Below are 19,914 nucleotides of genomic sequence, written 5' to 3'. Positions count from 1 at the left end.
GCCTCATTCCTTCTCTCCTTTCTCTCTCTCCCAGTTCCACACACAGGTATGCAGCCCCACAAGTGCAGCGCCCCCTGATGCCCTTCGACCCCCTCTATGCCCACGAGGCGGCCTCCAACGGGGACTCCTGCTCTTCCTCCGGTGGGGTGGCCAGCCAGGAGAGCACCATGGAGAGGCCCAAGCCTGGTAAGGGGGAGCGGGGTTTCGGGGGGGGGTTGTGGGAGTGAGTTGGGCTCAGCCAGGGCCTTGCAGAGCCAGGCAGAGGCCCGGGTCAGGTAAATAATAATAATAATAATAATAATAATAATAATAATAATAATAATAATAATAATAATAATAATTTATTATTTGTACCCCGCCCATCTGGCTGGGTTCCCCCAGACACTCTGGGCAGCTTCCAACAGAATATTAAAATATCTATTAAACATTAAAAGCTTCCCTAAACAAGGCTGCCTTCAGATGTCTTCTAAAAGTCTGGTAGTTGTTTTCCTCTTGGACATCTGGTGGGAGGGTATCACTGGGCTTTTTTCTGGCCCACCTAGGACCAGTCTGGATAGTTGGCCTTGGTGAAGACTTGAGGTTTTCATCCCCAAAAAGTTTTTGATTTGAGTTTCTACTGAAATGAGGCTGCATTTTAACGCTGTATTTTAATCAGTTGTTTTTATACCTGGCGTTAGCCGCCCTGAGCCCGGTCTTGGCTGGGGAGGGCGGGGTATAAATAAAAATAAATAAAAATGTATACGCACAGTTTTGGGAGGCAGGTGGTGGAAGATATTTAAAAATAAGCATCTGCCCGGGTTATTTTTTCCTTGTAGTGTGGATTTCATAAAATCGTAGGGACCCCCAAGGCTCGTCGAGCTCAAAACCCTTGCAATTCAGTTTTAGCAAAGCATCCCTGAGTGTTGGCCATCTAAACTCCGCTCATAAACTTTCAAGGAAGGAGGGAGACTACTTGAAGGAATCTCCTTCCTGGTTGTCCGGAATCTATCGCTTCGGGGCCTGCTGGCTCCCTCCTTGATGCAATAATAATAATAATAATAATAATAATAATAATAATAATAATAATTTATTATTTGTACCCCGCCCATCTGGCTGGGTTTCCCCAGACACTCTGGGCGGCTTCCACAAAGACCAAAAATACACTAAAATGTCACACATTAAAAACTTCCCTGAACAGGGCTGCCTTCAGATGTCTTCTAAATGTCAGGTAGTTTGACATCTGATGGGAGGGCGTTCCACGGGACGGGCGCCACCACCGAGAAGGCCCTCTGCCTGGCTCCCTGTAACCTCACTTCTCGCACTGAGGGAACCACCAGAAGGCCTTTGGCGCTGGACCTCAGCGTCTGGGCAGAACAATGGGGGTGGAGACGCACCTTCAGGTATACTGGCCCCCCCTTTTTTTACCCTGGGGATAACTGAAGTCTTATAAATAAGTCAGTATATAAATAATTTTCACAAAAGCTATGCTGACAAATAATTTTATTTCAAGGCTTGAACCGTATCTGCATATAAAGACAAAAATGGAAAATATAGATGAAAATGCTGACCGAGCCCCTTTTGGAATCGGAGGCCCGGGCCAAGTGGTCTATATGCCCCCCCCCCCTCTGTCTGGGCCTGGGCTCAGCCCTTTATAGAATTGTAAAATTGGGGAGTTGGGCTCCCCAGAAGTCATCTAGCTCAACCCCTGAATGCAGGAATCGCAACTCAAGAAACCCTGACAAGTGTCTCATAACTGCCTTTGATGTACCTAGAGAGACTTGGGGCTTCTGAGGATGCAGCCATGGGGCAGGCGGGCGGGAGGTATTTGGGGCAGGCTTCTGGTGGTTTGTCTAAGGATGGTGGGAGGAAGGGGGTGTTCACTTGCCTGCCCCACCCCCTGGTCACCTGCAGGTTGAGACTATGCTCCCATGTGGTGATTTGGGGATGCAACCAACCTCACAGGGTTGTTGTGGGGATAAAGGGAAGGGGAGGAGAACCATGTACGGCACATTGATCTCCTTGGAGGGAAAGGTGGGATCTAAATGTGATAAATATCCTCCACCAGGGACAGGGCCTTCTCAGTGATGGCTCCGACCTGGTGGAATGCTCTGTCCCAGGAGACCAGGGCCCTGCAGGATTTAACTTCCTTCCTCCGGGCCTGTAAGACAGAGCTATTCCACCTGGCTTTCAATTTGAACATAGCCTGATCTTTTATTCCCCTTCCTTCCCTCCCCCTCCTCTTTTTATGAAGATCACCCGCTCTGGGATCACACAGCTAATTCTCCCATGGTCTCCTCACTGGCCCAAATAGGACTAATTTAACCAGCTAGCTAAATCATCTAATGTTGATTGGATGGATTTCCCCCCTAAATTGATTTTTGAATTCATTGTTATTCGCATTTTATACTGCATTTTATGCTGTTTTTTGTTGCACCACTTAAGTGTTTTAAATTTGTTGTTAGCCACCCTGAGCCCGGTTTTCTGAACAGGGAAGGGCGGGGTATAAATAAAAAATTATTATTATTGTTATTATTGTTGTTGTTATTATTATAAACAATCATTCCTAGCTCTGTGCTGGCCTAGGAGCAGCCCATCCTATGAGACCAAGGTGGCAGCGCTTGCCCTGGCCTCTGGGATAGGAAAGGAGGCTTCAAGAGGGAAGCGCAGGCCTGTCGTGCCCGCCCTCTGCCAGCGAGCCTCAGCCCCTTCTCTCACGCCTTGGACCAGGCTGAAGGGTGCCCCTCTCACGGGACCCAGCTGTGCTTCTGGAAGCCGCAGGAGGGCAGAGGGTTTTGTGTTCGAATGCTGCTTGCGGACTTCCCCTTAGGCTTCCCCTGGCCCTGATCTAGCAGCCAGAAATACATTCTTAGAAGTCGCTGGAGCATGTGGCAGGCTGGGGTGTGTGTGTGTGTGTGTGTGTGTGTGTGTGTGTGTGTGTGTGTGTGTATGAACAAGGGGCTCTTTCTGAAGGTTTGACTCCCGGCTTCCCTTGACTTTGGCAGAGCCTCTTTGGCACGTGCCGGCACAGCCCAGGGCGTCGGCACCGTCTGGCAGCAAGCGGCCGAGCAGGCAAGAGCTGGCGGGCAAGGACTCTCCCAACCGGCACTCCAAGGTGAGCTGGGGTGGGCGCTGGCGGGGGGACCCCCTCCCCGCAGAGGCCTCCCCATCCGCAGGCCTGACGCCCTTGCTCTCCCCGCTTCCAGGGTGAGGGGCAGTATTCCAGCAGCCATTCCAGCAGCAACACGCTCTCCAGCAATGCCTCCAGCAGCCACAGCGACGAGCGCTGGTTCGACACGCCCGACCCGGCCGAGGCCGACCCGGACCCCCTGGCCAAGGGGGGCTCCAGCGACAGCGGCATCGACGCCACCAGCGCCAAGTCCTCCTCTCGCAGGGACAAGCCCGCCACCAAGGCCCCGCCACCCTTCGGCGGCGCCCTGCACGAGGCTGCGGGCAGCGGCAAGCGCAGGGACGCGTCCCCGGCCGTCGGTTCTGGCGGGCAGAGCTGGGGCTACCACGGCCCCAAGGCCTTTGGGATGGGCTCCGGAGGGGCTGCCCGGGGCAGCAGCGGGAACCACCACTTCAAGCAGCCAAGGTGAGCGGGGCCTTTCTGGGGCTGGCCCCCTCTCTCCCAGGTGCCCCTGCTAGAACCATAGAATTGTAGAGTTGGAAGGGAACCCAGGGCTCTGCAAGGCCTTCTCGCTCCTCCCTGTCCCTCTTGGATAACAGAAAGGCTGGTGCTGTGATGATGATAATAATCATAATCTTAATATTACTATTATTTATACTATCCTGATAATCATATTATTATCATTATTATTATTATTATTATTGCAGTGGTACCTCGGGTTACAGATGCTTCAGTTTACAAACGCTTCAGGTTACAGACTCCGCTAACCCGGAAGTAGTACCTCGGATTAAGAACTTTACCTCAGGATGAGAACAGAAATCGCTCAGCGGCAGTGGGAGGCCCCATTAGCTAAAGTGGTACCTCAGGTTAAGAACAGTTTCAGGTTAAGAACGGACCTCCAGAACGAATTAAGTTCTTAACCCGAGGTACCACTGTATTTATTTATTTGGTTTTTCAGATCAAGCTTTTACAGTCAATTATCCAACATACAACACAGAAACAAGATTCCAAAGGATCTCCTGGACTTCCCTCTTTTATTTATTATTATTATTATTATTATTATTATTATTATTATTATTTATACCTCCGACCCAACTGGGTTGCCCCAGCCACTCTGGGCGGCTCCCAACAAAATATTATAGACACAAGAAAGCACCAATCATTAGGAAGTTACAGGACTGCCTTGCAGATGTCTTCCAAAAGTCAGATAGCTATTTATTCCATTGACATCTGAGGGGAGGGCATTAAGCAGGGTTTATGATGTTTTCATTGTTACGATTCTGCATGTTTTTATATAGACACAGCTATTCTGTTAACATTTAATTGTTTTCAACTATGGCTTTTCCCCTTCTGTTTGTGGCTGTTCTTACTTTAGCCGTAAGCCTCCTTAAAGTCCCCGTGCGGGGAGAACAGTGGGATATGAACAAATATAGTAATGATGATGCTTAAAACATGCACTGTGGAAAAACGTGTTTTTAACCCTGTGCCACCCAGCCTCCTCCCCCAAATCACCCCCAAATTGGCGCCCTAAAACAGCAGCCCCTCCTGCCCCCTGGTGGCCATTCCCCACAAGCACGCCAGGTCCCAGGTTGCAGTCTTTAACATCAGCAGTCAGGAGCGCTTAGCCCTGTTTTTGAGTTTGTTTGAAACTTAAACAGCTTATCTCGTATTCCTTTGTAAGTTTTTCTTTTTGTAAACTTTCAGCCCTGCTCTTGAGTTTGCTGGGAATCATTGAAAACCATTTAAGGTTTACAGTGTTCTCTTAAATAGCGCTATGTTTAAAACTTGTCATTGAGGTTTTTATACCTTTTTTGTAAACTCAAGGAAGCGACTCAGCCCTGCTCTTGAGTTTGATATCACTTAAAATCATTTAAGGTTTAAAATTCTTTATTTCCTTCTGAGGAAACTGATTAGTTCAGTGAAACGAGTTTTGTACCCGGCATCTCGTTAAGTCTTTGGTTAATTTTTCCTTATTTTTTTACATTTTTGTTATTCAATTCTATAGCCGATTACCTCTCGTTTCAGGGATTTTCACGGCAATTCTTTTGTTTTGCTTTGTGTAATTTCTTGGTTCCCTGGCTGTCTTTTTTTCATAGGTCCCAGGTAGCAGCTGAATGAACATGACCCCTTTGGTCAGGTGGCCTCTCCCCAAAGAACTCCTGCCCCCTTGCAAGGGAGCTGCATGTCTGTGCTGTAAACAAAAATTGCCCTTTTCCGTTATGGGGTATCCAAGAACCCATATAGAGTCCTTACATAGGTTCTCTATTGGTAGGAGAGAATAACAGAGGCCAAGCAGAGAATATTGAGAAGCAAAGCAGCTAGTAAGCCTGATCTTTATTGATCTGTTGCAACAGGGTGCTCCCCTCACACGCAGGAAAGGAGGAGGAATCCCGAAAAATGGCATGCAAGGCCTTATAAAGACTTTTGAAATTGCCACCCTGTAGATCAAGACCACCCCCAGAAACATCATACATACATCACAGAAGGGGTGTAACCTAAGACCACCCCTCAGATACATCATATCTACATCACAAAAAAGGCGGTCTAAACAGAAATTTAAATGTTGTTTTTCTCCTGTCCTTGTTTATCTCCTCTCTGGCAGGTTACTTGATTGGATTGCCTGGGGAGCCTGGCCATTCTTTTGGAGTGATAAATACTTAGTTCCTGGGCCAGGTCACAGGCTCACACCCTATTCAAACACAGACATACAGTGGTGCCTCGCAAGACGAAAAGAATCCGTTCTGTGATTCTCTTCGTCTAGCGGTTTTTTCGTCTTGTGAAGCAAGCCCATTGACGGATTAGCGGATTAGCGCTTTTAGCGGCTTTTAGCGGCTTATCTGCTGATCAGATCAGCTGATAAGCGGTTTAGCGGCTTAGGAAAAGGGGGGAAAACCAGCAGGAACTCGCAAGACATTTTCGTCTTGCGAAGCAAGCCCATAGGAAATTCGTTTTGCGAAGCACCTCCAAAACGGAAAACTCTTTCGTCTAGCGAGTTTTCCGTCTTGCGAGGCATTCGTCTTGCGGGGCACCACTGTACCCTTAAGACAGGATTTGTGAAGGAAAAGACAAAGGGGAGGCTTTTCCACTTTGACCTTGCAGAGAAAACATTTGCTTAGTTTAGGAATCAAAATGGCTTCAGGTCGGTCTTCCTGTGCTAATCTATGTACGTGCAGTTATGAACATTTCCATATATGCAAAGACCTCAAAATTCCTATCGCATCTGGCAATCTCTGTCTGTCCCCCCAGCACCCTCCCCATAGCGAACTGAGCCTCCTCTCTGTTTTTCAGCAGCAGCAGGGCCACGTACCCCGCCCAGGTGTACAAGGCGCCCCCGGCTGACGCCACACGGGGCCCCCACATGCCGCAGTCCAGCTCCTTTCAGCTCTCGGCCTCCGTGCCCAAATCCTTCTTCTCCAAGCAGAGCGGCAGGAACAAGCACCTCCCGGCCGGGTGGAAGAGGGGCGAGGAGACCCCCGCCAGGCCCACGGCCTTTGCAGACCCCAAGAAGTGAGTAGGGGGCCTGGCCTTCTCCTTCTGCTGGGTAGGGGGGTGGGAAAGAGGGAGGCGCACCCGAAGCCGTTGATTTTTGAGGTCTGTTTAGGACTCGGCCCCTGGAGCGTGCAAGGCAGAGGCAAAGAGGAGAGGGTCTCTGAGCATGTTGTTGTAAATAAAATATGCCCTTTTCCCTTATGGGGTATCCAAGAGCCCATATAGAGTCCTTACATAGGTTCCCTATTGGTAGGAGAAAATAACAGAGGCCAACCAGAGAATATTGAGAAGCAAAGCAGCTAGTAAAGCTTGATCTTTATTGATCTGTTGCAACAGGGTGCTCCCCTCACACGCAGGAGAGGAAGAGGACCCCCAAAATTGCTGTGCAAGGCCTTATAAAGACTTTTGAAATTCCCATCCTCTAAATCAAGACCACTCCCAGAAACATTATGCATACATCACAGAAGGGGTGTAACCTAAGATCACCCCTCAGATACATCCCAACTACATCACAGAAATTTAAATGTTGTTTTTCTCTTGTCCTTGTTTATCTCCTGTCTGGCAGGTTGCTTGATTGGATTTCCCAGGGAGCCTGGCCATTCTTTTGTAGTGGTAAAATACTTATTTCCTGGGCCAGGTCACAGGGTCACACCTTATTCAAACAGACATATCCTTGAGACAGGATTTGTGAGAAAAGAGACAATGGGGAGGCTTTTCCAGTTTAACCTTGCAGAGAAACATTTGCTCAGTTTAGGAATCAAAATGGTTCCAGGTTGGTCTTCCTGTGTTGATCTATGTATGTGCAGTTATGAACATTACTATATATCTAAGACCATAAAATTCCTATCACAATGTGCAGACCCCTCACCAGCCCTCCTGCCTGGGGTTGGGGGCTGGGGGGCAGACAGACAGATCAGCCACAGCAGCCCTTGAATGGATCAGCTCCCGTTGGATGGATGAAGGCGGTCCTGCTGCTCTGCGGCATGGCCTGCATCTGGGGCGTGGTGGCTCCTGATGTGTGCTTCTGGAAGGCCAATGAAGTCTGTGCGACTGCCATAAAACTTAGGGAACAAGCTGTACTACTGTTGCAGGAATTTATGTATAGGTTGGGGGGGGGTTGTCCCTCCAGCAGATATCATGCACATGCAGCCCACTACCAAAACCAGCACAATCACTTGTGATTTGTCCCCACAAAACACTTCATCACAATTTCTTCCTGCCTATTCCAAGGGCCTCTGCTGCACAATACCAAATATAAGAATTCACTGATAAATGCATCTATGTACTGGCTCACTGGAAAACTTCAGAAATTCATATAGACATGTGAGCTCAGTTACTCAGCAGCCCCTCTGCCTGAGTGATAATCCCTGGCATCCTGATACCTGAGTGCCAGACAGGTAGCCATTCCAGAAATAACAAACCCAGATGAAGAGAAAAGGGTGTGATTAACTTGGCTGGGAAACAGGGAAATGTAAAGATCTCTTTTGTTACACTTTAAAGTTCTCCATCCCTGGCTATGCGATTCTCAGTCATGTAAAAAGTCATATATCCTTTCATCCATCAAATACAGCTTTATTTGTACAGTGGTGCCCCGCAAGACGAACGCCTCGCAAGACGGAAAACCCGCTAGACGAAAGGGTTTTCCATTTTGGAGGCGCTTCGCAAAACAAATTTCCCTATGGGCTTCCTTCGCAAGACGAAAGCCCATAGGGAAATCTCCGGGACAGCGGGGAAACGCAGCGCGTCTTCCCCACTGTCCTCGGACCTCCTCCGAAGGCTGGCGGTGGGGCGGAGAGACCTCCTCCTGCCGCCAGCCTTTGGAAGGCTGCTCCGAAGCCTGGCGGTGGGGCGGAGAGACCTCCTCCCGCCGCCAGGCTTCGGAAGGATGCTCCGAAGGCTGGCGGTGGGGCGGAGACACCTTCTCCCCGCGCCAGCCTTCGAATGGCTGTCCTGAAGACTTGCGGTGGGAGGAGGGTTTTCCTTCCCACCGCCAACATTCAGAATGCTGTTCTGAATGTTGGCGGTGGGGAGGAAAAACCCTCCTCCCACCGCAAGCCCCGGGAACAGAGAAGAAGCGCTGCGCCCCTTCCCCTCTGTTCCCGTACCTGTCCTGAAGGCTTGCGGTGGGGAGAAAAGCCCTTCTCCGCACCGCCAGCCTGGCAAGCAGTTTCCATAGGAACGCATTAATTGATTTTCAATGCATTCCTATGGGAAACGGTGCTTCGCAAGACAAAAAACTCGCAAGAAGAAAAAACTTGCGGAACGAATTTCGTCTAGCGAGGCACCACTGTAAATATATATTTTTTCAACTGCCTATTTACCAGCGCAGCTTTTTCTGACTTCATTCCAATCTTCCATTCCAGGCTGTTGTCCAAGTTTATCATTTAATGTTTAATGACGCAGCAATTCCCAAGTTGTTAAATCACTCCAATTGTCCAAACCTTTCTTTTGAGATTTAATGACGCAGTACCTTCCACGTTGTTGAGTTGTTACTATAGATTATTGGGCAGACTGTTTGCAATATTGCAATGTAAAGGAACTATAACCCACAGATATAAGTCATTTGGCGATCGATCAGCCTTCATGGAGACCACACAATCCCCCCCTCCAGGCCCTAGTAGGGGGGCTGCTAATAATAATAATAATTTATTATTTATACCCCGCCCATCTGGCTGGGTTTCCCCAGCCACTCTGGGCGGCTTTCAAAAGCATATTAAAATACTGTGAGGTACCACTGTACCGTAATACATCAAACATTAAAAGCTTCCCTAAACAGGGCTGCCTTCAGATGTCTTCTAAAAGTCTGGTAGTTGTTGTTCTCTTTGACATCTGGTGGGAGGGCGTTCCACAGGGAGGGCGCCACTACCGAGAAGGCCCTCTGCCTGGTTCCCTGTAACTTGGCTTCTCGCAGTGAGGGAACCGCCAGAAGGCCCTCGGTGCTGGACCTCAGTGTCCAGGTAGAACGATGGAGGTGGAGACGCTCCTTCAGGTATACTGGGCCTTTGAGGCCGTTTAGGGCTTTAAAGGTCAGCACCAACACTTTGAATTGTGCTCGGAAACGTACTGGACATCCATTCAGCCTTATCTCTTGCTCATAATGAAAAACTTCTGCAAACAGCTGCACTGTATGTTGTCCCAAACTGTTATCTCAAGTCATTACAAAGTCAGCCACCAAATACTTCCTGCTTCCCTCAAAAAAGGGAGGAATTCTCATTTTTCTGTACTGCGTCGTATTAACAAGTGCCATCTTGTTTCTTCTTTTATATTTATCAAATCTTTCAAGTCTAAGTAAAGCTGTGCAGTTGAATACTTAATTATAAATAAAGTCCATCTGTACTCTTTTTTTAAGAAATTAAATTTCTTGATGAGGTTTGGCATAGAAAACCAATTGTAGATATTAAGAATAGAAAAAGGACGTACCAAACACCTCCGTAATCCAAACGCCATCATGAGAATCTCTTTGAAGTCCGAGCTTAAACACCAGGGACTGTACAGTTCTGCAGGTTTTTTCTTCTTCGGTCCAGACGATGTCTGTTTGTTGTCCAAATGCAATTATTTTATCAAACAGATATTTCCGGCTATGAGAGTGATTTCAGAGAGTGCCAGCCGTGTCGTGCTCTGGGACCCAGTGTCCTGCCGCTTGCACCTTGATGCAAGCTGACAATCTCGGACAATCTATGAGACAGTCCTCCCCCACCCTGGGGAGTTTGCCAGGGCTAATTACCCCCATACCAGCCCTGAATTACCGGCACGGCTGGGATCCAATCGTATGGGAGTCAGCCATTTCCCACCGCCGGAAACTGGAAGCCCTTTGCCCCTTCCTCTTTTAAAGCCACCCAAGTCGGTGACCCATCGCTGCCTCCTGTAGGAGGGAGTTCCACAGATTAGCTCCGCTTGAAGGAGGACTTCCTTTCACCTGTGCTAAGTCTCTCAACATTCCCTGAGTTCTACTGCTAGGAGAAAAACTTGCCTCCTGCAAAGCTGCCTCTCCCCAAAGTGAAAAAGCCCCGAATGCTGCAGCCTTTTCTCTCCATCACCCCCTTTTCTCTCTCCCCCCAGGCAAGTGGACCTGAACACCAAGAACGTCTTTGGACAGCCGCGGCTAAGGGCCTCCCTGCGCGACCTCCGCTCCCCCCGCAAGACCTACAAGTCCACCATTGAGGACGACCTGAAGAAGCTGATCATCATGGACGGCGGCTCCGCCGAGCAGGAGAGGGATTTGGTGAGTTTGGGAGGAAGAGGGGGACTGGCAGCACACAGAGTCCAGCAGACACACAACTCACTGCCTGACTTGCTGTATTTTTCACTCCATAAGACGCACCTGACTATAAGACGCACCTAGTTTTTAGCAGAGGAAAGGGGGAAAGCCCTGGTTTTTGTGGGATCAGCTCACAGTTGTGCAGCTTCTTTTGCAAAGGGGAAAAGCCCCCTTTTTTGAGGATCAGCCCAAAGTTGTTGAGCTTACTTTGCAAAGGGGGAAAATCCTGTTTCTATGGGGTTCAGCACGCAGTTCTGCAGCTTCTTTAGGAAAGGAAAGGGAGCTGTTTCTACATTTTCCAGACAGATACAGTGGTACCTCGGGTTACATATGCTTCAGGTTACATACGCTTCAGGTTACAGACTCCTCTAACCCAGCAATAGTGCTTCAGGTTAAGAACTTTGCTTCAGGATGAGAACAGAAATTGTGCTCCGGTGGCAGCAGGAGGCCCCATTAGCTAAAGTGGTGCTTCAGGTTAAGAACAGTTTCAGGTTAAGAACGGACCTCCGGAACAAATTAAGTACTTAACACGAGGTACCACTGTAGTCTAATCAGCCAGTCACACGTCGCTGGGGAAACAAACGGCCTCTGTCTGCAGAACATTCAACAATGGAGGGCAGGGCAAGGGGGCAGGGCTGGAAAGGGAACCAGCGATTGACCACACATTCGCTCCATAAGACGCACAGACATTTCCCTTTACTTTTTAGGAGGAAAATGTGCGTCTTATGGAGCGAAAAATACAGTGCAGTGGTACCTTGGGTTGCGAACGGGATCCGTTCCAGAGCCCCGTTCGCATCCTGAATGGAACGTAAGATGTGACGGCGCGTGTGCACGGGTCGCGTTTTGCCGCTTCCGCGCATGACGGCATTTTGAGCGTCTGCGCATGCGCGAGCGACGAAACCCGGAAGTAACGTGCTCCGTTACTCCCGGGTTGCCGCAGAGTGCAACCTGAAAGCGCTCAACCTGAAGCACATTCAACTTGAGGTAGGACTGCACAGTGGTACCTCTGCATGTGAACGGGAGTCCTGTTCGCATCCTGAAGCAAACGTAACACGTGACTGCGCGTGTGCAGGTCGCATTTCGCTGCTTCCGCGCATGCGCGTGACGGCATTTTGAGCGTCTGCGCATGCGCGAGCAGCGAAACCCAGAAGTAACATGTTCCGTTACCTCTGGGTCGCCATGGAGCGCAACCCGAAAACACTCAACCTGAACCATATACATCCCACGGTATGAATGTACTTAGAGCGCTTGCAGAATTGCACGGAGGTGGCAGGGAAATGAATAAATGGAGAGCTGGTGGGGGGCAGGAAGATGGAGGGCCCAGCCTCTATTTCGTGCAACCTTCCCAGAGCCCAGGAAGCAAGGCGTGAGTCACCCGCGTGATTCAGCAACAAAACAAGCGAATGCTATTCCTGGCTGCACCCACAGAAGTCTAGTGTCCAGATCAAGGGAAGTCATAGTCCCTCTCTATTTGGCCTTGCTCAGACCACACTTGGAATACTGTGTCCAGTTCTGGGCACCACAATTTAAGGAGGATGTTGGCAACTGGAAGGTGTGCAGAGGAGGGTGACCAAGATGATCAAGGGACTGGAAACTTAAGCCTCATGAGGAATGACCACCTGGCACAGATGCTTTAGCTGAGATTCCTGTGTTGCAGGGGGTTGGATTAAATGACCCAAGAGGTCACTTCCAAATCTCTGATTCTACGCTTCTGTGAATGGTTGCAGGAGTTGGGGCTGTTTGGCCCAGGAAAGAGATTACAGAGAGGTGACAGCCCTCTTCAAATACAGTGGACGCTTGCGAATGTGATCCGTGCGGGATGCACGTTCGCAACCCACAGCAGCACGTCTGCGCACGTGCGGGTTGCGATTCGGCGCTTCTGCGTATGCGCAAAGCGCGATTTAGAGCTTCTGCACACGCGAGGCCGCCGAAACTCGGAAGTAACCTGTTCCGGTACTTCTGGATTTCGGCGGTCCATAACCCGAAAAAACGCAACCTGAAGCGTCTGTAACCCGAGGTATGACTGTACCTGAAGGGCTGTCCCATAGAAGAGGGAACAAGCTTGTTTTCCGTGGCTCCAGAGGTTGGGATCCGAACCAAGGGGTTCCAATTGTTAACGGAGGAATCCGAGGGCTCCCTTGGGCAAAAAACAAAGACACCAACCAGGACAATTTGGAGCAAAACAGCAGCCTGTAGGCTTGGCCTTTATTGGAAACTGTTGCGACAGGACTCACAAGTCCTGTCCCAGGACGCAGCAAAATGGAAGCCCAGAACAAAAAAGTCCCCAACTTTTATTAGTTGCTAATCCCACAAACTACACCCCTAAGATTACATCACAACTGCATCACAAAAAGGAGGGGTTGAGGGAGGAGTTGTGGAGGTAACCTGAGTGTCCTGTCACCTGGCTGGTTCCTCCTTTCCCCCTCCCCATGAGTCACTTCCAGGTGACAGAGGGGAGTTTGCAGTTTCTAATCCTTGTCCTTTGTTTCAGTCCGTGTTGAATCCATTCCCATATGCAAGTCCTTTGTGACCCTGATGGTCTTCTGTCTGGGACCATCAAGGTGGCATGCCAACTGGGTAGGGCTCCTGAGGGTGTGTTGGTACGCTTAAGGGATTATGGCCGTCCTGTATCAAACCGTCCCCCTTTGATAGTCCTTTCTTCATGGAGCAAAATAAAAGTGGATGTACGGTTGATTTACTATGAATTTATAACAGAAGTGTGTGTGTGTCGTGCTTGTACAAACTGAATGATTGGGGGGGGGGGTGTTCCTGCAACACAATGACAGGAAAGGGAATTCTTTGCCTAAACTTTGGTAAGGCTTTTCTGAGCCGTTTTGACAGTGGAGCAGACTCCCTTGGAATTGTGCGGGACTCTCCTTCTTAAGCCCTCTGTCCACTGTAATTCCTGCGTTATTTCAGGGGGCTGGACTAGATGGCCCGCAGGGGTCCCTTTCCGCTCTATGATTCCAGGTGATGTGCTCTCCATCCTCTTTGCTCATGGGCCTCCCGGTAGCGTCTCTCTGGCCCCCATGGGAGAAAGAGAGTCCCCGGTCTCAGCGGGTCTTTCCTCTCCCGAGTCTCCTCTGACCGTGTCTCTCTTCCTGCCCTCAGTCCCCCCAGAAGACCCTGCAGAGGACGCTGTCGGACGAGAGCCTGTGCAGCGGGAGGCGAGACCCCAGCTATGCCAGTGCCTACGGCTTTGAGCAGCCCCTGCCGGGGGACGTGCTCTTCACCAGCACCTTCAGCACCCTCCCCGTGCGGAAGCAGCACCCCGCCCCCAGCAACGGGGGCCTCTCGGAGAGGAAGGGTGAGTTCTGCTTTGGGGGGAGCATAATAATAATAATAATAATAATAATAATAATAATAGGTTTTTATTTATACCCCACCCTTCCCGGTTCAGAAAACCGGGCTCAGGGCGGCTAACAACAAATTTTAAACAATTGTAGAAGCAGCATAAAATACAGTATAAAAACATGAATAACAATAAAATTCAAAGTTCAGAAATCAATTTGGGGAAGCCACAAAGCCTAGGGCTCGCCGATCAGGTCGGCGGTTCGAATCTCTGCGAGGGGGTGAGCTCCTGTTGCTCGGTCCCTGCTTCTGCCAACCTAGCAGTTCGAAAGCACGTCAAACTGCAAGTAGATAAATAGGTACCACTCTGGCGGGAAGGTAAACGACGTTTCCGTGCGCTGCTCTGGTTCGCCAGAAGCAGCTTAGTATTGCTGGCCACATGACCCGGAAGCTGTATGCTGGCTCCCTCTGCCAATAAAGTGAGATGAGCGCCGCAACCCAAGAGTCAGCCACAACTGGACCTAATGGTCAGGGGTCCCTTTACCTTTTACATCTAATAAGCGTTAGATAGTCACCAGGGCTAGCTGGCTGAATTAGTCCTACTTGGGCCAGCAAGGAGGGCAGGGGAGGATTAGCAACGCTTCCCTCCCAGGGTTTCGGGAGCATTCACTGCCTCTGACCATGAGGGCAGAGCAGAGCCATCCTGACTGGGAGCCCTCCAAAGGCCTCTCCTCCTCCGTGAATTTGCCCAACCCTATTTTTTTAAAGGCATCCGGGTGTCTTCATTGCCTCCTGTGGCAGGGAGTTCCACAGTTTAACACTGTGCTACGTGAAGGAGGACTTCCTATTATTATTATTATTATTATTATTATTATTATTATTATTATTAATAATAATTTATTAAATTTGTATACTGCTGTATAAAGGAGAATTTCTTTTTATCCGTCCTGAATCTTCCAACATCCGCCTTCCGTTGGATGTCACGAGTTCGAGCACTGGGAGAGGGAGAAAAGCTTTTCTCTGTTCACTTTCTCCTGGCCAAGTATCCTTTTAAGCCTCCCCCCCGTCTTTTGTTAGCCAAAGGGGGGACCCCCCCCCGCCAAGGCAAGGTGGTGTACGTGGTTTACCCCTCCTCTCACCCCATAATAATAATAACAACAACCCTGGGAGGTATCCTGAGCCGGGAGATGCAGCGACCGGCCCCAAAGCCCCGAGCTTTGTGGCCATGTGGCAGGATCTGAACCCTGGTCTCTGCCGGGGCCTAGTTGGCACTGGCTCCCCAGAGCCCCAGAATCTTCTGCCGACTGGAGAGGCTGTGTCTTGGCTCTGGTTCCACCTGGTGGGGGGCCTCCAAACCGGGTGCGACTTGGCATGGAGTGTGGTCTTGTCTGGGGAGACGTTGGCAGCCGCCTGACGAAGCTGTTGCTCTCCCTGCAGGCACCATTTCAGCCTCTGAGCTCTCCTTGACGGATGTGCGGGAAAAGCCTCTGCGGCGCATTGACCCGGGCATGATGCCCCTTCCGGACACGGCCGCCGGCCTGGAGTGGTCCAGCTTGGTCAACGCAGCCAAGGCCTACGAAGGTAGGGAAGGCCTCCCTGGGCAGCGTTGCCAGATGCCAGCATGTGGAAGCGGTTGCCTGGGGGTCTCTGGGGGGCTTGACCCTCCTTGCACCGGGGCAGAGGCTCCCCGGGGCCTGCGCTTGGCTGGCGCAGGGTTTCTAGTCCTAAAGGAGGCCGGCTCCTGGGTTCTCTTCCGGGAGTGGCATGGGGCCTTGTGAGGCTCCTGGCTGCAGCTGAGCACCTTGTTTCGTGAATTACTTTTATTTCCTGAAATTTACGCGCCGCTTGATTGTTTTATGAGAGCCATTTACAGAAAAGATGAAAGCGTAAGATTGTCACTTGAGAAAAGCTAGGAGCAATGATTTAAGACTTTCAAAAAGTTTGAATGACAGCAGACTAAAAGACGCACAAAAACTTCCCAAGCAGACTCGGCTAAGCAGGAATACAGTTTTAGCTGAAAGCAGTGCGGTGACGTCAAAAGGCAGGGATTTCCGAAATTTGGGCACCGCCACCCTGTAAGGTTGATTTCTTACCAGGTTAGGGATGAATTATGTGGCCCCTGTCACAGGGCCAGTTGCATCCATGGAAGCGGTCGAGTGGGCGCACAGGGGGAGAGGAAGATCTCGCAGCTAAACTGGACCCATGTTGTTAATTGTGAACAGCTGTGTGCTTCCTGCCTTGCAGGGGGTTGGACTAGATGGCCTTTGGGGTCTCTTCCAACTCTTCAATTCTGTGATTCCATCAGCTGAACTAGGAGGCTTGTGGCTCTTTCTGGGCGCCTCTCTCACATCATTTTGAGAGCCTGGGAGGGGAAGAAGGGGCGTCCCCGAGTCCCAGGAAATATAATAATAATAATAATAATAATAATAATAATAATAATAATAATAATAATAATAAATTTATTTATACACCGCCCTCCCCAGCCAAGACCGGGCTCAGGGCGGCTAACACCAGGTATAAAAACAATTGATTAAAATACAACTTAAAAAAACAAGATTAAAATACAACATTAAAATGCAGCCTCATTCCAGTAGAAACTCAAATCAAAAACTTTTTGGGGATGAAAACATCAAATCTTCACCAAAGCCAACTATCCAGACTGGTCCTACGTGGGCCAGAAAAAAGCCAGGGAAGTCCCCAAGTAGGGGTTCCATCACAGAAGGAGAAAGGAAAGAGGGGAAGGGGATCAAGTTGATTCCAAGCCAAAGGCCAAGCGGAACAACTCTGTCTTACAGGCCCTGCGGAAATAAATCAGATCCCGCAGGGCCCTGGTCTCATGAGGCAGAGCGTTCCACCAGGCCGGGGCCAGTGTTGAAAAGGCCCTGGCTCTGGTTGAGGCTAACCTGACTTCCTTAGGGGCCAGGACCTCTAGGATGTTGCTATTTATGGACCTAAAGGTCCTCCGTGGGGCAGACCGCTCCAGTTTTGCTTAATGGGGAGTTTCCTCCCCGCTCTCCTGGTGCCCTTGCTCCCTTCTTGGCGGCGCAGACCTGAAGCCGTTGTTTTCAGAAGGCGTCTTACCTGCAAAGTCAGATGGAGGACCAAGGTGGAGACTGAGATCTCCAGATCCCTCAGGGCCTGCCAGGGCAGCTCTAGGGATCTCTTAAGTCAGGGGTGCCCAGCAGGTTGATCGCGATCTACCAGTCAATTGTGGGGTATCCCTAGTCAATCCTGGTCGATGGCGTGACCCCAATTCCCCCCCCCCAAGAAATCTCAACAACTCTGGTCAGTCCAATGGGTAGATCACCGCCAGTTTATTTAGAGAGGGAATAGATCACAGTCTCTTGGAAGTTGGACACCTTTGTCTTAAGTCATGCGTTGCTGAGTTCAAGGCTGGATTCCCGGAACCGTCAGTGCAAAACGCTGCAGCGCGGTTGCTGACGAGAGCAAGGCCTGAAACCCCTTTGCTGGGATATCTACGCTGGAGGCCCATTTGCTCCTGAGTCAACTTCAAGGTGTTACAGTCCGTATAGAAAAACCCCTCAACAAATTGGGACCAGTTTACCTGCAAGGTGGCCTTCACCCATCCATGCCCACTCCAACCACTTGGATCAGCAGAACGGGCGCTGCTGCAGGTGCCAGGTAATGCCTGCTCCACCTGTGTAAGAGCTCGGTCGTTCCTAGTCTGGCCACACCTGCACTTTGGAACTCCCTGCCTTTTGATACCATGCAGTCTCCCTTCCTTTTGCGTGCCCATTTAAAACACATCCTTGTTTAGACAAGCCTCACCCAGATGCTTAGAAACCTGGCGTGAGTTTTGACCTGTTTTTAGTCTATTTCATCTTTCTGTTTTAGACAGAAACATAAAATCTTATGCTTTTATCTTTTCTTTTCTTTGAGGGTTTTTGTTTTGCGGTCAAGCTGTGTATAAATTTCCTGAAATGGAAAAAAAACCCCGAATAAATAAATGTGTTTGGATCTGTGAAAGAGGCACTGAATTTGGATTTGGGGTAGGGGAGTGAGTTTCCTCCTTGAAAAAATGAAAGAAAAATCCCAGGCACTCCGCTTGCCATCTGCCTGGGCTTAGCCTTCCCAGACATTCCCCCCCCCCCACTTCTTCCTGGTCGCCAGCATCCTGGATTAGCCCCCCCACCCCTGCTGGCCTCTCAGCTGAGCCTCTTGTCTGCAAAGCCCCAGCCTCCTTCTGCCCCAGCGCTTCCATTTCAGATTTAATTTGCACACTGCCTCTCCATAATGCACAAGCCGGAAAACGCAATAAAACGTCGAGGATTGCACTCCTTGTAGCTTCCGATCCAGTGCACATAAATTTATTTTTAAATGATTTTCGAATGAACAACATCAAACGGAGCAAGATTCCACAACCCTTTCGAAAACCCAGATATCAAAAAATTGCTTGCAAAAATCGGTAGAGGAGCAACGGCCGTGTCACAATACGTTAAAATGCCACTGTGGGTTGCGAGTGACCCGGGTGAGCCCCTGAGCTGCTTGGGGGCGCCCTGAGGCCCCTCCCCACTCCCTCTTTGCCCCCCCCCGCACGGCCGCTTTCATTTCCAGGCAGGCAAGCTAATGAGGACCTGGATGCGGTTTCTGCCCCTTGGGGAGCTGCCTGCCTCCGTGACCTGCTTTCCTTTGGGCTGGAGGAGGAGGAGCAGCGGCTCGGCTCTCGTTGCTGAGCCGAAAGTAGGGCAGGGGGGTGGAGAGCGACTGCGTGTCCAGGCAAGGCCCGGCTCCGGCAGGGATCTCCCTTGGCAGCAAGGAGGAGCAGCCGCCTCCCTGCCGGCGGGGGGGGGGGGGCGGGGAGGAGGTTCGGCAATCTGCTCAGGCCTGCCATCTGCGTCACGACGCTGGCGCCACCCTCCCTGCCTGCCTCCCGACTCCAGAGCAGAGCAGCCACTCGGCCGAGCACAGAGGAAGGAGACGGGCCATCGGCTCTCGTCATCGGCCGCACGCTGCTCAGCTCACCTGTGCCTCCTGCTCTGCTCTGGTGCCCGGGAGCCCGGCGGGGAAAGGTAGGAGCGGGCAAACGCCCTCCAGGAAGCACCCGGGTCTTCCTCGGGTGCCCTGCGGCCACAGAGGGGGAGAGAGGGGCCCTTTCTCTTGTTGCCCGTTGCAGCAGCCCCTTGCCCTTCTGCCCTGTGGCTCGGAAGACGGGGGTGACCCACCAATCCAGGGGCTGGCAGGAGACGGGAGCTGAAAGCGTTTTGGGTGCGGCTGTGACAGCCCAGGACTCTGCGGGCATAGAGCTGGTGGCATCTGCCCCTGTTCCGCAGCAGGGCAGAGTCCCTGGCCTGGCAACGCACAGCACCCATAGGTGTGGGTCATACAATGGCCATGGGGAGAGGGGTTTTAAAGCTGTCCAAGTGCCACCAAAGAGTGCTATGTTCTTCCCAGCATCTTCTGGTGCTTTGGGGAGCAGGGACCCCCTCCTGCCTCCCCCCAGCATCCCCCCCTCTTTCCCCCTGGAACCAGAGTTCGAAGGGACCCCAAGGGCCATCTAGTCCAACCCAGGAATCTCAGCTGAGGCTTCCCTGGCCCCAAACCACGCACCCCGGCAACTCCCTGCCTCTTGACATTTCAGCCCCTCTATATTTAGGCTCCTGTGCCTTGGAAGTTCAGCCTTAATTAGCACTTGGCTGTTTTAATTGAGGGAAAGGGAGAAGGGAGAGGTTGATCACAGCGCTGGGGGGAGTGGAAGAGCTCAGCAGTTGCTGGGGGGGGTGTTGAATGGGGAGGTGAGAGGCTTTGCTGG

General features: G+C 50.8%; 1 protein-coding gene across 3 annotated transcripts in view; it reads left to right on the top strand.

Annotated features, from left to right (window-relative positions):
* The window catches only part of SIPA1L3 (signal induced proliferation associated 1 like 3), a 111,087-nt gene that overhangs the window by 83,663 nt on the left and 7,510 nt on the right, over window positions 1-19,914 (top strand). For all 3 annotated transcript variants that reach the window (XM_081200144.1, XM_081200143.1, XM_081200142.1), the window contains 7 exons: window positions 35-186; window positions 2,982-3,091; window positions 3,183-3,571; window positions 6,395-6,613; window positions 10,655-10,817; window positions 13,965-14,160; window positions 15,582-15,725. In XM_081200144.1, coding sequence (XP_081056270.1) covers window positions 35-186; window positions 2,982-3,091; window positions 3,183-3,571; window positions 6,395-6,613; window positions 10,655-10,817; window positions 13,965-14,160; window positions 15,582-15,725 — 1,373 coding nt within the window. The remainder of the gene's footprint in view (window positions 1-34; window positions 187-2,981; window positions 3,092-3,182; window positions 3,572-6,394; window positions 6,614-10,654; window positions 10,818-13,964; window positions 14,161-15,581; window positions 15,726-19,914) is intronic.

This window comes from Podarcis bocagei (genome assembly GCF_964188305.1).
Source record: "Podarcis bocagei genome assembly, chromosome: 7".
NCBI classification, from domain to species: Eukaryota; Metazoa; Chordata; class Lepidosauria; order Squamata; family Lacertidae; genus Podarcis; species Podarcis bocagei.
Note: the sequence above shows the minus strand (reverse complement) of the source record. Positions and strands in the feature narration are given on the sequence as shown.